The sequence below is a fragment of the Paramisgurnus dabryanus genome, chromosome 2 (assembly GCF_030506205.2).
Source record: "Paramisgurnus dabryanus chromosome 2, PD_genome_1.1, whole genome shotgun sequence".
Lineage (NCBI taxonomy): Eukaryota > Metazoa > Chordata > Actinopteri > Cypriniformes > Cobitidae > Paramisgurnus > Paramisgurnus dabryanus.
This window is the reverse complement of record NC_133338.1, coordinates 5,136,531-5,157,359: the sequence shown is the minus strand read 5'-3', so window position 1 is coordinate 5,157,359 and position 20,829 is coordinate 5,136,531. Positions and strand designations below refer to the sequence as shown.

The 20,829-nt window shown below is 37.2% G+C and overlaps 1 protein-coding gene across 1 annotated transcript; it reads left to right on the top strand.

The window, feature by feature from the left end:
- The first annotated feature begins 199 nt into the window (after positions 1-199).
- Positions 200-20,816, top strand: ubap1lb (ubiquitin associated protein 1-like b). The gene is made up of 6 exons (XM_065249483.2): positions 200-334; positions 4,341-4,482; positions 8,696-9,238; positions 14,498-14,686; positions 16,031-16,132; positions 17,362-20,816. The coding sequence occupies exons 2-6, from the start codon at positions 4,351-4,353 to the stop codon at positions 17,494-17,496; spliced, it is 1,101 nt and encodes a 366-aa protein (XP_065105555.2). The 5' UTR covers positions 200-334; positions 4,341-4,350; the 3' UTR covers positions 17,497-20,816.
- Positions 20,817-20,829: the final 13 nt, after the last annotated feature.

The following is a 20,829-nucleotide window of genomic DNA, read 5'->3' as shown; positions in this document are numbered from 1 at the left end:
GTTGATTACATCACTTTTTCATTCTGTGATCTGCTTATGAAGCCTGGACTTGCTCCGTTGTTTGTAAATAAAATCAGATCGATTCGCACATTTATTCTGTTTGATGTAATATTTCATATATTTCAGTTTTCTGCTTGACTGAAAAAAATGCAGTTTGTAAATGTAGATGCATCGCTTCCTGTGGGGGCGTGACCAGTCAGGGTGAACATCCAATGAGAATGTGTTTGGTCACTGGATTAGTGGAGCAAATGTAATTAACACACGTCTCTGTGAGGACTAAAACAACAGTCACTATAACACTACACAGCTCATCACTGAAACAAGCAAGAGACAGGTGGGTAAACTTTTACTCTTTAAAAATATGTAGGGTTTGTAAGCATTTATAAAAAGAAAATGTAGTTTAATAGAAATATTTGTCAATACCTTGTTCTAATAGCTTTAAATAACATGTGAGTTATGTCAATGTTTAATGTTTCTAGAAATATTACGTGAAATTATTTATGTAAGAAACCAAATCAGAGTTTTTCAGACCTCTGAAAGTGTTTATTTCAGACAAAAATATACAGACAAAATGTATAAACGAAATGCACCCTGAATATAGCTTAGGTCGCTTTGAAAAAAGACTTTTCATCTGTAATGTGCGAGAGCTGTAATTTTACAGGGATTTTTATTTTACAGTGCCTGTTATGTTACATGTACTTAATAAAGTAAAAAATGATACATAATTACATGCGACTAACCCTATAGTTAATTGTTTTCATTAAAGGTGACATAGAATGATTGAACGGAGTATTTATTCTTGTTCTGTGATGTGACATGTAGACAAAAAAAAATTTTGTTTGGATCTGTAATGCATTAGAAGCTTCCTAAAAACCTCTCTCAGATAGCTCTATTAGGGTTGGGGATTTTAAACAAGTGGTTTTGCACCTATTTGGCTCCCCCTACTGGCTTAACTTGCAATCTCAGTACTGATTGGCTGACTTTGATGCCACTCAAAAAATGTAGCCAATTATTTTAAAGTGGGGGGGCAGTGAGATGCCTGTGATGTCATAAGCATCAGTTTTTCAGATTGGGCCGTTTTCTGGCTGACATTTCTAAAAGAGGAATTTCTATGAGACTGAGATGTTTAGGATGTCTAGCACTTTTTGTATGTTCGTGAATGCGGGTAGACTACCATTATTCAACAAAGACAAGGTACAAATGTTTTTTCATTCTCTGTCCCCCTTTGCGCAAAACTTCAGTGTTAATTTTAAAATGTAAACAAAAAATATGTGCAAAAATTAAGACGTTTCTACTAACCGATGTTATGCCCCTTAAATGTAATTTTGTTGTCTCGCGATAAGTCGTTCCAAAAACAATGGCAATGGTGTGATCGTCATACAGCCCCATGCAGACTGACATGCCAATGACATCAAATTACCACGAGAACGACTCAAAAGCATACAGAGGTGCCGAATCGTTGTTGTGGTATTTAAAATGCAAATACAGGCATGTATTACATGAATGGACCCTGAATATAGCTTAGGTCGCTTTGAATAAAAGTGTCAGCCAAATGCATGTAAATGTAAACTTTGAAACAGACTTTTCATCTGTAATCTGTAATAGCAATACATATAAAAATAAAAGGAAACAACAGTGCCTGGATGTACATGTAGTGACTAACATAATTACATGCAACTAAATCTATAGTAAATACTAGTTTACCAATACAAAATTTCTGTGCCGATTACTTTGAAAATGCCATCTATCGATACCGACAGTTTAATTTTTTTTACTACCGTATTTTCCGGACTATAAGCCGCTCCGGAGTATAAGTCGCATCATTAAAAATGCGTCATTAAGAAGAAGTAACATATATAAGTCACCTACAGTCACAGTGGACTATACGGTGTTTATTTAGAAAATTATTTCACAAAATCCAAGCTGAAGAACAGACATTTAATCTGGAAAGGCAAGTTATTCAATTAAACAATAGCGGACAGAACAGCAGGCTGAATAGATTTCTGTACATTAAAGTAATATTATCAGTTATTTAAACAATAAACCATTGCATACAGAACTTACCTGGAAGGTTGAATAGTAAATTAACCGAACAAGCCAACTATAGCGTGAAGTTCGCAGACTCGTCATTCCGCATCACTGAATTCATTGAATTACATAAATACAGAAGCAGCATATAGCGGACACTTGCGGCTGTAGATGAAAATGTTGTCTTTTTACAAATATGTTTTGAATCCTAGAAGTGTGGAGCAACCAACTGAAGGTTTGTTGTAATTAGCTACGTTTCCATTAAAGATTTGCGCAAAACTTTAGTGTTAATTTCTAAACGTCGACAAAAAAATATTGCGAGATCACGGCATTTCCGTTAACTGATGTTATGCGACTAAAGCGTCACTTTGTTGTCTTGCGATAAGTCATGCCGATTACAGCGAGAGTGACTCGAAAGCATACAAAGCAGTCGACTCCCGAATCACTGTCGCGGTATTTTGATGTCATACTCTTGTGACACCCATACCTCTTCTGTCTTGTCCTCCAACCAAACATACCGTGCTATATTTAATGAATGATCATGTGACTTTTATGCGAAAAAAAACAGTTTGCATTGCAGTTTTGCAATAATTTTTTTTTTCGAATTGCCTGAAAAACCACCTTACCTGGGTGTAATAACCTTTTAGGGGATATATGAAAGTAAACGCAAAATCGTTTCGTTTCCATTGGGCGCATTTAAAATTTGCGCAATTCGAAGGGTACTGCTATCATCACCCAATTTAAAATAATCACACAGCTTGAGTTCTGATGCGTTTTTCTGCCCATTTTGAGTGCCAGGATATAATCTGCCCTGATCATCGGCTGTTTCTAAACAATCGATAGTAAAGAAAAAAGTGTCAGCAGATACATCGGTGCATTCCTAATGTTGTTTATTAATATTAGTCAGTACTTAATTATATATTACAAGGTATAAGTGTAACAAGGACACTTTAAAATAAAGTGTAACCTAATAAAGCAATATCACTCGAGTGCATTATTCCCATACAGCATCACAGCTGAGACTGTATAGTCTTATGTCCATGGCACAAATCAAAGTCGTGAAAACAGCATGATTGCAAGTGTGATGCACTTTTATATGCAAGTGTGATTGTATGCTTTTATACAACAGTTGAAAAAAAATATATAAATAAGAAAAAAAAAAGAAATTTATTAAAAACTATTTTGCATTTAACTACTTGGTATCTGCCATTGCTAAACAAATACGAGTCTCTGTATGTTCTGATTTCTGTCTGCACTATTGAATATGTCTCTTAACTGTTGTATGATTTAAGTTGATAACACTCTCCTCCTAAGATCTTCTCATTTTGGTTTAGATTGGCTTCTTGAACTTTCCATTGTTCTGTCTTCACAAATAGCAATACAACTTAAGAGCTTATCAAGCATCTGGCTGGTAAGACGCGACTCAATCTGAAGATCTCCAACCATCTGGTTAATACAGTAAGGAGTAGATCAGCCGGTTAGGATCAGATCTGAAGGGAAGAACATCAGCAGGCGGTCTGGCGTCCTGGATGGGATACTTAAGACTAAATGTTTGAACCTACTGTTGAAATGACCGTTTCTGATTACAATTTAGAAAAAAACAACACGCGCAGGTGTTTACTTATGAAGGGCATGTGTCCGACATATCAAAGGGTGAGACGGTCACCTGGTTGCTGATCTTTAATTCCTAATCCACGAATCTCTTTACTATTGTATAAAAAGTAAACAAACATAAAAGAAGTTTCAGTCATACTAAGAAAATATAGCTGTTTTCTGAGAAATGACTGTAATGCTATCTGACTTATGGCAACATTTTGTAGTGTCTTAACTGTGATGTAATCACCATATATCCTCATAAACAAAATGTTCTGATTTAAAGGGACGATTCACCCACAAATGGAAATTGTCTTAGTTTACATGCATGTATTCTTTCTTTATTCTGTTAAACACACAAGTAGAGACACACACAATGAGACTGCTTTGGTTTAATGGAGATATAAAAAGAAGGGGATTTTCTCATTGTAGGGTTGCTGTGTTCACACACTGCCCACACACATTTATGTCCAAACTAGAGGTCTTCTCGGGTCCAAAGAAATGTACCTGACCCGAAATGACCCAAATCACATTATACCCGAACTTGACGTGCATAAATATTTTTTTTTAAAGAAAGACCCGACCGGAGACAAACCCGAATGGGTCTCGTGTCCGACCTCAGGTTTTCGGATCTAAGTGGACCCGTGAAGACCTCTAGTCCAAACACCATGTACATGTGGATTTTGAATAATAGGTCTCCTTTATTTTGCTGTTTTTAGTTGGCACAACATGTCCTGTCTGGATGGAGTGTCTCTAAAAATCCCTCTTGGTTTCCTTAAGGAAGACCAGGAGGAGTTGAAGCTCATCACAGCTCCTGAAATCACTCTACCTGACTACCTGAAGATACTGCAGGACACTGAGGTCTGTCACTCGACCACTAACACGTGTACTTAAACATGGAGAAGACATCACCCCCCCATACGGCAAAAATACAAATTTCTCTGTCCAAAAAAATTTATTTTAAATATATATGCCAAATAAAATTTGTAGATTGTTATGCTCAATTCAATATATTTTTGAATTTGGTAATATATATACACTCACCGGCCACTTTATTAGGTACACCTTACTAGTACAGGGTTGGACCCCCTTTGAACTGCCTTAATTTTTCATGGCATTGATTCAACAAGGTGCTGAAAGCATTATTTAAAAATGTTGGCCCATATTGATAGGATAGCATCTTGTAGTTGATGGAGATTTGTGGGATGCACATCCAGGGCACAAAGCTCTCATTCCACCACATCCCAAAGAAGCTCTATTGGGTTGAGATCTGGTGACTGTGGGGGCCCTTTTAGTACAGTGAACTCATTCTCAGGTTCAAGAAACCAATTTGAAATGATTCAAGCTTTGTGACATGGTGCATTATCCTGCAGAAAGTAGCCATCAGAGGATGGGTACATGGTGGTCATAAAGGGATGGGCATGGTCAGAAACAATGCTCAGGTAGGCCGTGGCATTTAAATGATGCCCAATTGGCACTAAGGGGCCTAAAGTGTGCCAAGAAAACATCCCCCACACCATTACACCCCCAGCCTGCACAGTGGAAACAAGGCATGATGGATCCATATTCTCATTCTGCTTACGTCAAATTCTGACTCTACCATCTGAATGTCTCAACAGAAATCGAGACTCATCAGACCAGGCAACATTTTTCCAGTCTTCAACTGTCCAATTTTGGTGAGCTTGTGCAAATTGTAGCCTCTTTTTCCTATTTGAGATGAGTGGTACCCGGTGGGGTCTTCTGCTGTTGTAGCCCCTCCGCCTCAAAGTTGTGCGTGTTGTGGCTTCACAAATGCTTTGCTGCATACCTCGGTTGTAACGAGTGGTTATTTCAGTCAAAGTTGCTCTTCTATCAGCTTGAATCAGTCGGCCCATTCTCCTCTGACCTCTAGCATCAACAAGGCATTTTTTGAACAGGTGTTCCTAATAATCTTTTAGGTAAGTGGATTGAAAAATATGGAGGGCTAAAAAAAATTTAATGCTTAAAAACGTATTTACTTATATATTTCAAAATATAACAAACAATTCCCCCAAATAAATTTCCAAAATATATTTCAGCAATTATATTTTTTGGCCAATTTTTATATTTTGAAATATATTTAAAAATATTTGTTTTTCTGTGTGGGATTATCCTTTTTTTGTCCTATTATTGTTTATATACGAAGTGAGACTTCTGCCCGTTAAGTCTTTTTGTGTAACCACAGACATGATCTTTTTCATTTACATTAGAGACCAAGACCTTGACTGACTACGTGTTCCTGTAACTCAATTAGTAGAGCATTCCATTAGCAGTGCAAACATCATTGGATTAATTCCCATGAAAAACACATACTGAAAAAATTTACTCTATAGTTTTTGTAAGAAGTGTCTGCCAAATGTAAAAATTTAAACTAAGGCCATGACTAAAAGTTTGCATTAATAAAGTTTACTTTTATGCATATGGCAGATGCTATTTTATCCATTGCATTAAAAGGTGTGCATTATTTAATAAGTATGTGTCTTTCCTTGGTTCAAACCTAGGGCTTTTGCGCTTTTTGATCCATTCAGGTCAGTTTTCAGTTTTGCAGTTTTCACTGAGCACAGTCAAGGTCACGGGAAAATACATTTGTATCATGCATCTCATCGTAAGTGTATCCCTACCACCTCTAACCTAATCCCATCTGTCATCACAGTATCAGCGCTGTATAATCACACTGATGTATAACCTATCCAGCACGCCGGTTATTTAACCCTAGAGGGTATACCGTCAGCATGAAGCTATGGTCCTGCTACAATGTCAAAATACAGTATGATTACGTCTCTGATAAACGCAAAAACTTTAGTTATCTTTTTATATGATTGGTACTGTAGATAAAATTCCCAAAAGTTTGTGTCGTATTTGCAAAGAAAACACATTGTTATCTGAGGTTATTACAATCTAATCAGAAATGAGCTCATGCGCACCTTTTATGGGTACGTCCAGAACTTAAATTCTTAATCATTTCTCCTACGTGTGTCCAAAAACAACATTCAGTACCTGCCCTGGAGCGTTGCACGCTTGATTTGACTGGGATCAAAGTTGTTGCGTAATATCTGGCTGGTGCATATTCTTGTCATTTTCACATCTGTTTTGCGGTCTTCCATGATTCATAATGCGGATACCAGCAGATAAGACAAATGTTACTAATATACAGTGGGATTTTTGCAACATTAGCTCATAACATGCATTAATGGCAAATATACAGTCATGTGCAAAAGTTTACATTAGGCGACCTGCAGCAGTCTGAATCTATACAAGAACAATTTTAAGCAAGTTAGCTTAAAAAAACTGCATTAATGTGACTCTGGACCAGGCACGGCTATGGGAATATTTGAGCAATAGCCAACAATACATTGTATGGGTCAAAATTATACATTTTTATGTTGAAAATCATTAAGATACTAAGTAAAGATCATGGTCCATACAGTGTTTTGATAAATGTCCCACCGTAATGTATTTCTCATTAGAAATGTGTGTTGTACAACTTTAAAGATTATTTTTTTCAATATTTGGATTTTTGCACCATCGGATTCCAAATAGTTGTATCTCGACCAAATATTGTCCTATCCTAACAAACCACACATCAATGGAAAGCTTATTTATTCAGTTTTCAGATTAATGTTTTGAAAATTGTGGTCCATTGTGCCATATTCATAGTTCTGTGTAGGAGTCATTTATCTACCAAGGCTTACATTTCTAGATGTTTGTAGTCTGTACACTGTCAGAAAAAGAAATGGTCCCAAGCTGCCATTTTACAAAGTACACCATTGCACCTAATAAATTCCTCAGAGGTACTAATACTGATCATACATATCTGTACCTAAATTAGGACCATACCAATATAAACAGTGGTCAAGTTTTACAGACAAGGCTTAGCTAAAGCCAGGACTAGGCCTTAGTTAAATTAAAGGAATACTCCACTTTCATATAAAATAAATAACTTACTCACCGTCATGTCATCCAAGATGTTAATGTCTTTCTTTGCTCAGTTGAGAAGAAATAACGTTTTTTTGAGGAAAACATTCCAGGATTTTTCTCCATATTGTGAACTTTAGTGGACCTCAACAGTTTACAGTTTCAGTGCAGCTTCAAAGGACTCTAAACGATCCCAACCGAGGCATAAGGGCTTATCTAGCTAAACAATCATTATTTTTGCCCAAAAAGGAAAATATATGTACTTTTAAACCACAACTTCTCATCTTGCACTAGCCGTGTGACACGTCAGTGTGACTTTACATATTACGTTATCACATCAGAAGGTCACACAAACTACCTCTCCATTGTTTACAAGTGTGGAGAAAGTGGGGAAGACTGCTGACTTGACAGTTGTCCATAAGACGACCATTGACACCTTGCACAAGGTGGGCAAGACACACAAGGTCATTGCAAAAGAGGCTGGCTGTTCACAGAGCTCTGTGCCCAAGCATATTAACAGAGAGGCGAAGGGAAGGAAGAGATGTGGTAGAAAAAAGTGTGCAAGCAATAGGAATAACCCGCCCTAGAGAGGATTGTCAAACAAAACCCATTCAAAATGTGGGGGAGATTCACAAAGAGTGGACTGCTGCTGGAGTCAGTGCCTCAAGAACCACTACGCACAGATGTATGCAAGACATGTACTTTTAAACCACAACTTCTCATCTTGCACTAGCCGTGGGACAAGGCAGTGTGACTTTACATATTACGTTATCACATCGAAAAGTCACACAAACTACCGCTCCATTGTTTACAAGTGTGGAGAAAGTGGACTGTTCAGACATTGTTGTATGTGGAACGATACAAATGTATGTCTTTGTTTAAAATGGTCCAATAGTGTCCGTTTCACATAAATGACGCGTGAGCTTTCAACATGACTACGTAATTCGTAAGGTCAAGCTGGCACGTCACATGTCTAGTGCAATACAAGTATTTATGATTTAAAACTACTGCCTCGGTTGGGATCGTTTAGAGTTTTTTGAAGCTGCATTGTAACCATAAACGGTCCACTAAAGTCCACTATATAGAGAAAAATCCTGGAATGTTTTCCTCAAAAAGTCTCTTGTGTGCTTTGATGTTACAGTATGTGTTCAGCCTGGAGAACTGGGTCCTCACAGGTCTCCAGAGCGGCTATCAAACCCTCTGTCCACGGTCATCATGTGAGCAGAAGGCCACCTGTCCTCCTTACTGGATGATGTTCAGAAGTCCTCAGGAGAGCAGGTTAGCCAGCCGCTGGAGCAGTGACTTCTGGGAGCCCAACCCTCGTCCACGTAGCCGCAGTTTAAATGCAGCCCATTACCGCACAATGAAGGACCACGTAAAATGCGCCATTTCCGATTCAGAAGATGAAGAATTTGAAGGAGATGGAGCTACTCATCATGAATGCAGACAGGGCGGAAAGAAAGACTCAAGCACTTCTGGATCATCAAACTTCCTCAAGCTGCCTTGTACACAGCGTGAGGGGAACATGCGACGATCATCTCTCTGCAAGTCTTACTTCCCCAAAAGAAATCTCCAGAGGACCCAAAGGTCTGCTGGACATCCAAACGTGTCCTTTATGACATCAAACAACTGCTTGCCGTCTGAATGCATTTCTAAGCCAAGGAACAACAAAGAGACTCCAAAGGTAAGACAGCCTCACATTGGCCTTTCATCTATGTGCCATCCAATAGTAAGTGATGTCTCGAATCATTCCATGTCTTTCCTCTGCTTTTATGTCAGCACAAGTGCATTTTATATCCCATTTATACATTTGGTACACTGTCAGAAAAAATTATCACAAAATGACCACAAGCTGTCCCTGGGACAAAAACATTAGCAATCTTATTAATTTCAGTGGAAGCGTGGCAATTCCGACGAAAGCAATCGTTGGTGACAGGAAGTGGGCATGTCTAGCTACGCGACAAAGTTGAGAACAATTCAACTTTATGCAAATGATGAGCGACTTTCATGAGCGACAACCAATAAGAGCAAAACAGTTCTTAGTAAAGAGTAAAGTTCACGTCATCTGTCAATAACTGAAAGATGGCTACTAATTTATTTATAGTTGTTTGTAGGACAACCAGAATTAGGAACACCTCCTAACGGCCTCACTGAAAGAGACTAGCTAAGAAAGACGAAAATAATGTTATAAACATTAAATAAACAACATTATGGGCAGTTTCTTGGACAGGACTTATCCTAATCCCAGACTAAAATCCATGTTTGAGCCGTCTTGATTTAAAAAAACATCTTGTACTGACATATCTTAACATATATCAGTGTCATTGTTTAAAAGAGGAAACATAATTTTTTTTAATTAATCATTTAAACCCCCCCCCCAAAAAAAACGTAGAAAATTATTCATTAAATGTGAAGATTCACGCAGGGAATTGCGGAAAAGTCTTTTACTGTATATTATATTGTATATTATATTCATTCATTACACACATACTGGTATATTTTAAATTTTTATTTCTTTTAATTTTGATGATTATAACTGACAATCCCATATTATAAAGGTTCAATATACCTGGTGCCACACTTTGATCAGCTAATTAACTCAAAACATCTGCAAAGGCCTTTAAATGATCTCTCAGTCTAGTTCTGTAGGCTACACAATCATGGGGGAGACTGCTGGCTTGACAGTTGTCAAAAAGACGACCATTGACACCTTGCACAAGGTGGGCAAGACACAAAAGGTAATTGCAAAAGAGGCTGGCTGTTCACAGATCTCTGTGTCCAAGCATATTAATAGAGAGGCGAAGGGAAGGAAGAGATGTGGTAGAAAAAAAGTGTACAAGCACTAGGGATAACCACACCCTAGAGAGGATTGTCAAACAAAACCCATTCAAAATGTGGGGGAGATTCACAAAAAGTGGACTGCAGCTGGAGTCAGTGCCTTAAGAACCACTACGCACAGACGTATGCAAGACATGAACTTCAGCTGTCGCATTCCTTGTGTTAAGCCACTCTTGAACAACAGACCGCGTCAGAAGCGTCTTGCTTCTGGACTGCTGCTGAGTGGTCCAAAGTTATGTTCTCTTATGAAAGTAAATTTAGCATTTCCTTTGGAAATCAGGGTCACAGAGTCTGGAAGAAGAGAGGAGAGGCACGTTGCTTGAGGTCCAGTGTAAAGTTTTCACAGTCATAATGGTTTGGGGTGCTTCGTGCTGGTGTTTCGTCCAGTGTGTTTTCTGAGGTCCAAGGTCAACACAGCCATATACCAGGAAGTTTTAGAGCACTCCATGCTATCTGCTGCAGACCAACAGACTTCAAGAGATGCAGATTTCATTTTCCAACAGGACTTGGCACCTGCCTGACCTTTACCCCATATGGGGTATTGTGACTATCAGGCCACTATAACACCTGAGCAGTGCCACAGACTGATAGACTCCATGCCAACTAAGTATTGAGTGCTGTATAGTGAATGCTCATACTTTTCAGTTGGCCGAGATTTCAAAAAATCCTTTCTTTGTATTTGTCTTAAGTAATATTCTAATTTTCTTAGTTGTCAGTTATAATCATCAAAATTAAAAGAATCATGACACCCCATATTATAATTCACACTTTTTACTTTCAAAAACTGTACATTTTACTTTGACATTTTACCGTAAAATTAAATGTAAGGTTTTGTTCAATCTTACAGTTTTTAACCGTATATGTCAAGTTTTTTTACAGTAAGCATTATTAAATTTTTCTTCTGTTAAAATTACGGAAATTTTTACAGTAGGAATTATCGAGACTGTAGAAACTGAGCTTAACACTTACCAAATATAGCAACCATTATTGCCATATAATAAAGAAAATCACTGTACATTACCGCATTTCTCATCTTGTGCGATCATTTGGGTCCAGTTTTGACTTCTATTTGATCCATAATTACTTTATTAAGCACAAACACAGACAATCCATATACAGTCAACTCTATCTCTATTTTCATTTAATCTAATTACGAAATATTTTGCTTGTGGGTAAAGTTTAGAATTCACTAAAGTTTGCAATAGTTTGGTACCCCAAACATTTGTCCTTAAAAGGCTTAAACTTTTATGCCTCCAATAAAACCATTAAAGTATTTTAATCACTTTAAAGCAAGAAGCCAGTTTGGACCATTATCCATACAGGTTCATTGAAAATACTGATGCTGAAAGGTATTTTGGCGGACTATACGAACATTTTCATTCAGATTGTAGACATGAATGACTTCTCAGAAGGACGTCTTTCACATTTCTATGATGTCTCAGAAGATGAAACGGCTAATAATAGCTGGTGTTAAGTCTTTTCCTGGAATCTTCCCAAGCTGTAACAAATTCGTCTGGATTAGTAGGTGGAAGTGCCCGGTGAATGTCTTTCTCAGCAAAGTTAAGATTTAAGGTTACGCCTATGCTGACAGTCTAATCCGGCATGTTATTTGTGTCCATGACATCATCTCAGACCAGTGGTGGACGAATTACACAAATCATGTACTTGAGTAAAAGTTAAGATACCCAGGGTAAAATTTTACTCAAGTTAAAGTATAAGTACTTGCTTAAAATTTTTACTTGAGTAAAAGTACAAAAGTATCTGCCTTAAAATGTACTTAAGTACAAAAGTACTGTGATTTATTATGTCTGAATCATATTGTCACGAAACTCAAATTATGTGAAAAAACTCTCTTGGCTCACTAATCTATTAATAGAAGGACATTAATTATTCAGACACTGATGTCTATTAAAATTATCATAAGCCTAAAACCTTAATGCCAAACAATTCCTTTAGCACCAAATGAAATAACAGGATTTGAGAGCAGTAAGTCTCATTTCAAGATTTATTTGTTAAATAATTTAACAGTTTAAGTGTAGTAAAAACTTGAATTAAGCACAGGTTCACAGGAGTTTTCTTTTACTATCTGGAGGTTGATGGAGCCTCCTCACTTTCCAGGTTTCTTTTCCTTGATGATGTTACAGTAACATACCTTTTAATGTTGGCTACCATGCTTTCTCTGCAAAAGAAAAGATTCAGACATTAAATACATATCTAGAAACCAGTCTCCCTTCCTTTGGTAAATACAATAAGCCTTACAGAATATAATTTAAGAAACATTTAATGTGCTTTAGCATGTCATATGTATATTGTAATACATAAATACATGTATTAATAGATTTGGAAGCAAAACTTTTGAAAATATTAGTTATAATATGTAGTATAAGGACCACTCCAATCCACCTGCCTGTTTAAGCAAATAATATAATTTATATTTTACAACAGTGTTGATAGCGATTGATTGTCATTTCACAATAACACAGCACTAACTATACGGCTAAAAATAGCTCCAGCCTGCATAGCTAACTTACTTAAAATTCATTCATGATAACATCGTATATATTTTAACTACACAATGAAACAGTTTTCTGCAAGCTACTGTTAAGATTTCTCCTTTAAAAATATAACCAGAATAAAAATGTTTCCTTAGATTTGAAGGAGTATTCTTGTAAAAAGAAATAGCACAGTTTCGAGGCAGGCTGAGAAGAAACGAAGGACTCGTTCTTCTATTTCAAGGACTTAAAAAACTCGCGTAAATAAGGCCATTGTTGTTGTGGCGGGTAAAGTCATTTCCTCCGTTGTTTTTAAATCCAGTTTTATTCTCCAAACGATACGCTGGCTGCTGCATGCGCTTAGCTTTCGTGAACCAGCGTGGCAACCAAAACAAGTTCAAAAGCGCATGCTGTACCCTTATTGGTGGTTTGACGCATCACGTGTGCGTTTTTTTTTTTTTTTTTTTTTTTTTGCAGCTTTATTTTATCCAGTTAAGTTTTTTATCCACTGATAAATAAAAAGGAACGACCGAATTTTCAAAATGTAGTAGAGTAAAAAGTAAGATATTTGACTTTAAAATGTAGTAAAGTAAAAGTAAAAGTCTCCCGAAATAAAAGTACTTGAGTAAAGTACAGATACGCCAAAAAACTACTTAAGTACAGTAACGAATTACATTTACTTCGTTACTGTCCACCACTGTCTCAGACTCATGACCATGCTAAACATGGCAAGGCGCTTGTACTTTTTCATTATAGTTACATTTTTGTTAACATGAATGGTAAAATAATTAAGCCTGAATTTTTCAAAAAGAAATTACGTTTTTTGAGGAAATCATTCCAGGATTTTTCTCCATATAGTGGACTACAATTAAACCCAACCATTTGAAGGTCTTGAAGGACCTTCACATCTAAATGATCCCAACCGAGGCATAAGGGTCTTATCTAGCGAAACAATTGTCATTTTCGCCAAAAAATGAAATGTTTTCCTCACAAAATTAATTTTTTGACTGAAGAAAGAAAGAAAGAAACATCTTGGATGACATCAAGTCTCCTGAGGAAAAAGTTTTTTTTCAGATGAGATCTCAACAATGTCACAAACTAAGCTCGGACTTGACAAGTCTACATTTAATATTATTTCAGATTTGGATATAAATTCACATTTCTCACCAAATTTACCCAAATCCAGATTATTTTACCTATACAATCTACATTAATTTTACAGCTCCTTAACAATTTTAGGAGAAACATCTTTGATTAAATTGATACTTGAATGAAACACAACTGAGAACTCCATCAAATCTCCTGAGCTATAAAACTATTGAGCAATATAATCTTCCCTGGGTCAGTAAAGTGCATTTGTGGTCCCAAGTTTATGGGTTCGATCCCAGGGAATGGCACATTTTGATAAACTGAATGCTTTAAATCTCCTATAAGCAACTCTTGGATACAAACATCTGCCAAATGAGTCTCTACCGTTTTAAAACTTGGATATGAAGCCAAAGTCAAACGCTTTACCAATGACAGTGTGTTTTTCATTCTCAATTTTCTCAGTATTGTGTTTCCTGCCCTCATCTCTCAAGGGTATACTGACCCACTGTTGTTGTTTTTTCCAGCCCCAGGGTTCACCGGCCCCATCACGGCCACTTAATTCCCACGCTGCTACCCTGGACTCTTCTGTCGAGCTGCTCTCCGCTCTCAGCCCGGAAGAGAGGGAGCTGCTGTCGGCCATAACCGAGCGGGGTTACCCTCTCCGGACCGCCATCATCGCCCTGCAGAAGACGGGCCAGCAGAGCCCAGAGCAGGTCAGTGAGGACGGGGATAGATTACAAGCTTTCACCGTGAAACAAGAAGCGTAATGTTGAGACTCTATTGACTGTTTCGATTATTGTACGCCATGTATACCGGCATGCATTAAATGCAACCCCACTTGGGTGGTCTCTGCTTTATAGTTCTCCATTTAAAATATACAAGTTATGTTTAAGTAAGTCCTTCTCGTCTTTGATGGAAATGTCATCCAGGTCATTTCAGAAGCATGCACTTTGTTTTAAAATCATTCTTTATCATTTATGTAATGCAATAACGCATTGCCAGAGATTTCACACATCAGCCACTCAAACCATTTCTTTCTCTAACAGTAAAACATCTGGTTTCAACCTCTTTAATCTGATCTGGTTGCGATGAGAAAAAATCCAGCATATTAAAAATAGACACCAGATCACCCTAAAGTTTCCACAACCTGCCAGTAACTAGATCTCAATGTCTCTTAGGAGAACAGAGGAATCATGACGAAGACAGTGATTAAAAAATACATCATTATGTTGCCAAGCACTGTAGGAAACTTGCCCTGTGGTGGTTTATGGTAATTGTACTTAAATTGTTGGGTTGGGTATTTAAAAGGGACCGATACTGAATCATACAATGAGGGCTGGACGATGACATTGGGGCTACGTAATGTCCGATCTGTTGGAAAATATCTCGTCAGACCACTTCAGTTTGTTTTGAGCCGCAATAAAAAGAAAACCATCATGTGTTCGTGACTCAGTCTGTGAAAACCCAGCTAAAGTCAGGCTTAGTTTTTGTAATTTACTGCTTTCATAATGTAATGTATAATCTTGATATCGTTAATATTGACTGAGTGAATAAAACCAAACAGTTTGGTGCACCATTGACTTAGTATTTTTTTCTAATGTGGAAGTCAATGGTGCTTTGGGGTGAGCTATCCCTTTGAAGTCTATTACTGACTTCCATTGGCCATTGAACTGAAGTCTTTCCACAGTTGCTCAGTAAGCATATAAACATGAGACAGCTGGTTGGAAAGGATGATCAGATTGGAGTCAACAAAGCTCTGATCTGATTACAGGGATTAATCAGACCAGCCGTTCCTTCATCTCTCCATCCGTATGCCTCTCACGTTTCACACCCGCCCTGTTCTGAATCTCACATGGGGTCCCATCACGATAGAAACTCATGATCGCTCAGACTCCGCTTATAGACATCATTCATAGTCTTGGTGTGCCTGTTAACCAGATCTGTTTATCTAATTACTTACTTGTTGGGGATAAACCAAATTTTCTCTTCGATCACAGGATGATCTAACTCTTTGTGTTTTCCTTTTTATTTATGACGGCTGTTTTTTTTTCCTGCAGATTTTGAGATATCTGGTGGCTTGTGATAGGCTTTGTGAACTTGGCTATGATGAAGCACAGGTTGAAGAAGCGCTGGAGATGTTTCAAAACTGTGAGACCAAGGTGAGACCATCAAGCTAATATGAGCTTTAAAAATAAAGTACTTCAATCGCTCTTACAGTAACCTACATTGATGAAAAACCTAGAACCAGAACAGAGACTTGCCGTGGATAAGAGAGAAATGGCGACTAGTTATATCATCTTTCAGTGATACATTTAAATACAGTTTAGACGGGGCTTGACATTAAAGGGACACTCCACTTTATTTGAAAATATGCTCATTTTCCAGCTCCCCTAGAGTGAAACATTTGATTTTTACCGTTTTGGAATCCATTCAGCTGATCTCCGGGTCTACTAGTAGAATTTTTAGCATAGCTTAGCATAATCCATTGAATCTGATTAGACCATTAGCATTGCGCTAAAAAATAACCAGAGTTTCGATATTTTTCTTTTTTAAAACTTGACTCTTCTGTAGTAACATCGTGTACTAAGGCTGATGGAAAATTAGGAGGCGCAATGATATTACGCAGCACCTTGAAAGTAACCAAGGGGACTATTTTCGGGCAGTGCGTAATATCACTACGCCTGCTGCAGCCATGTTACATCAGCAAAGTCCTTGATTATTACGCCAGAATGAGAGTATAGTCCCTAGCCATATCTGCCTAGAAAATCACAACTTTTAATTTTCCGTCGGTCTTAGTACACGATGTAACTACAGAAGAGTAAAGTTTTAAATAGGAAAAATATAAAAACTCTGGTTATTTTTAGTGCGATGCTAATGGTCTAATCAGATTCAATGGATTATGCTAAGCTATGCTAAAAGTGCTACTGCCAGACCTCAAATGTTTAACTGTAAGGGAGCTGGAAAATTAGCATATTATTTTTTTTTTAAAGTGAAGTGTCCCTTTAAGCATTGTCATGTGGTAATCCTTCAGACAAGTAAATGACAAAAAAGTTACTTTCCCGAAGATAAAAATGATATTTTAGCCATGTCAATTTGGTTATACCTCATTGGTAGAGAACAAAGGCTTTATTGCAAATGAAGGCAGTCTTTATTATTTATTTATTTTAATTATTTCTTTTGGATTGACATTTTAAAGTTACTTGTCTGCTCGGGCACATAAAATTCTCTCACATATATATATACAAAGTGGCAATTTAAACATGTTATAATAAATTATCTATATGGTATTTTGAGCTAAAACTTCACATATGTACTCGGTGGACACTAAAGATTTATTTTATGTCTTAATTATGTGAAACGTCCCCTTTAATTTCTTCTTTTCTTTTAGGCCGAGGAGTTCCTCCATCTTCTTGCACAGTTTAATGAAATGGGTTTCCAGCAGAACACCATTAAAGAGGTCCTGTTGGTGCATGAGAACCATAGAGAACGAGCCCTAGAGGAGCTCATGAACCGCATGGCCTGACCAATCACCTTTGACATGAATGAACTGCTCACGTCAAATTGTTGTGGCTTATTTATTATATACTAAAATGTGTATATTTGTTGTTCCTTTTGAACTCTTTTCCTGCCATTGATGAATTATCTCGTCAATTAAGAGAAAACATTTCCCTGCCAATGCACTTTCCTGGCAAGTGTTTACTGTAATCTGTAATTCCGCTATTATCCAGTAGATGACCCAATGTATAAAAACTGAAGCAAAAACAAAATTTTCAACATTTAAAGCAACACTATGTAGTTTCCATGTAAAATTGACTTACGGCTCCCCCATGTGGTTGAAAAGTGCAACAGTGCCTGGTATCAGACACTCTTTTGCAGGCAGGGGGAGGGGTGGGGCTGTGTGCTCTACCCTCCACCTCGACTTTCAGACTGTGCTTGTAGCAGCTAGGAGGCTGCTCAGGTTGCAGCAGCAGTACAATTTGTCCAGTTAAGTGTTGTTCTATCACTGAAATAATTTTAGAGACATTATTTAAAGGTTGAAAAACTACATAGTGTTGCTTTAAAACTCCGTGTTTGTTTTGATAATCGTGCTGAATCTGATCTCTAACAATGCAATTATTTCAGTTTTTTTGTTTAAAATTTGTTTTTGTTTTTTAAGAAACCTACCCATATTTAAGAGGTAATAAAAAGAGAACAAATGAATATATGATGAGACATTTTTTTTCCGTTTTGTTTTTTCTTTGAAAGCAGAGGATCTGTTTGATATATTTGTATGTTTATATATTTATAGAAGAACATTTTCCTGGAAGGCATTTTGTGAAACTTGTGAAAATAACAAAAAATGCTGGCGGGTAATGAGAATTTTTTTCAATGTTATTACGTTTCCTTTGTCTTTGCAGTAGCAATAAAACTTTGCATTTGCTGCTTTATTTACAGAAATGTAAACCATGGGAATTTATTATGTTAATGTTTTATTCATATTTCATGAATATGTTCATTATTTTACTACGTTATTTATTATCCAGGGTTCCCAAGGGTAATTGAAATCCTTGAAAGTTTTCGAATCTGGGGGAAAAAATTCTAGGCCCTGGGAAGTTTTTGAAAATATACATACATAGATACAGGTCATTGAAAGTGCTTGAATCTATTTTATGCAAGACATTTTCTGGAAAAATCCATATTATTCCCTGTGTAGTGTAGGATAATATCATAAAAATTCTAGACTTTTTAAGCACACGTGCTAAACTGTTCGCTTTAAATGCTTATATCTTCTGTATGCGAATGTTGATTCATACCAAAATGCTTTTTTGCATAGTTGTGTTTGACACATGAAAACGTCTCTGGTTACGTATGTAACTGTTGTTCCCTGAGAAGGGAACGAGACGCTGCGTCTCCCTTTCCATGATTCCTGCGTCCCTGTAACGCCGTCTTTGGCAATATTTCAGATAGCGATATACTTCCTGGCTCCTGCGTCACCCTGTCTTTGTCGTTAAGCCTCACCATTGGTTGAATTTGATAAACATATTCAGACGCACTTACCCCTGGAGGCGTCCCCAAAGTGTCACCGCAGTGACGCAGCGCGTGTTCCCTCAAAAGGGAACTGTAACAATGTATCTTAAAAGGTAACACGATGTAACCTTGCTCTCACTTGAAATGTGTCCTCACATTTAGTCCTTGAATTTGAAGTTAACTAAGGTGTGGGAACGCTGATTATCATTCATGCATCCTGTTATTATATTTGCCTTAGAATTGTTTAAAACATAAACAAATTTAAGCAATCATAGGTGTTTTAAGAAAGTGTATACTATAAAATACAGTTTACAAGACAATTACATTGAAAAATAGAGCCTGTGGCATCAAATTAATGTTTTAGGTTTTCTCCTGTATATAATGCTTTCATTTATAACATGCTGAAAAGTGAAAAAGTTTAATTTGTCGTATTTTGGTCTGCCCTTATCTCCTGCTATTTAATGTATATTTGTTAAATGTGTTGTGTATATGATGCATTAAAAGTGTTTTACTTAATAGTTTGTTTACTGTAAGTAACATTTGCCTACATATTTATAAAAAATTGTAGAGCACTTTTGTTTAAAATGATGTACACTACGGTTCATCTGTGAACTAAAGCTGTTAACATTAGCAGAAGAGTGAATAACACAGACCTGGCAACATCTGTATGTTCTTTTATTAAACTGCCAAACTCTTGGACCCAGTGTTTTCTTTTTTGGTCAGCTGTTTAGTTATCGGTATCTCAATGTAATGAATGAACCCGCTGCAGCAGTGACCGAAGCATTCAGGAATGTTTGGATATAATTCTCCGGAGGGCCTGAATGTAACCGTCAAAAATGTTTCCAGTCGGTTAGACTCAACCAATTCATGAGGTCATGATGAATTGTATAAAGAAATATCATTTGTGATAATATTTATTCTTTTATGCCTTCCAGCCAAACTTAAACATTCTCATCTCACTTTAACTAACTGCCCTCGACTGACCCGCGCTCCTCTGGTATGGATGCTCCAGGGATCAGCGGCTTGTTTGATATATAAACAGGAAACGTTTCCATAGTTTGACGTTGTGGTTGGCATGGTGATATACTGTATTTTCAATTAACCATCCATTTTATATAATACAGCTCTTAACATTAACAGAGCCTGCAAGTCTTTGAATGGATGCCATCAGCGTTGTTCATCAAAACTACAGTAGCTTTCTTGTACTTAGAGATCATATTTCGAAGAGACTTGAACATCATGTTTCTTAGATTCAAGTAAAATAATTGAAAGTTATTACTAGCTGATGCATTGTGCACAGTACATACTGTACATGGTCTAAAGGACACAGCATAGAAATACTGCAAAGAAGAGTACACTCTAAAAAAATGCTGAGTTATTTTCAACCCAGCCTTGGATCAAAAAGGCACGACCCCGTATTTACAACCCCTTTGGGTTTTAATTTAACCAATGCTGAGTTGTTTCAACCCAGAATGCTGTGATTTAACCCATTGTTGGGTCAAAAATAAACATTTTCTGGATTCATTTAACCCAGCGGCTGGGCTACCCACTGAGCCACTGTGTCGCCCCTGCTGCCTTTGAATTAAACTATTGCTCTTGTTGTGTCGCAGCAGGATTGCCGAATGCAAAAGTAATAAAAACATGAAATGGAGTTTAAATTATATGGGCTCTCATTGAACCAAGAGAAATGGATTTGAGGAACCAGCAGCATGTAAGTCAAGGCTGTTGCTGAAACACGGAATGGAGTTTCATTTATTAGGGCATTCCTCTAGTGCAGTGCCTCCCAATCCTGGTCCTCGAGGCCCCCCTCCCAGAGAGTTTTAGATGTCTCCTTATTTAAAACACCTGA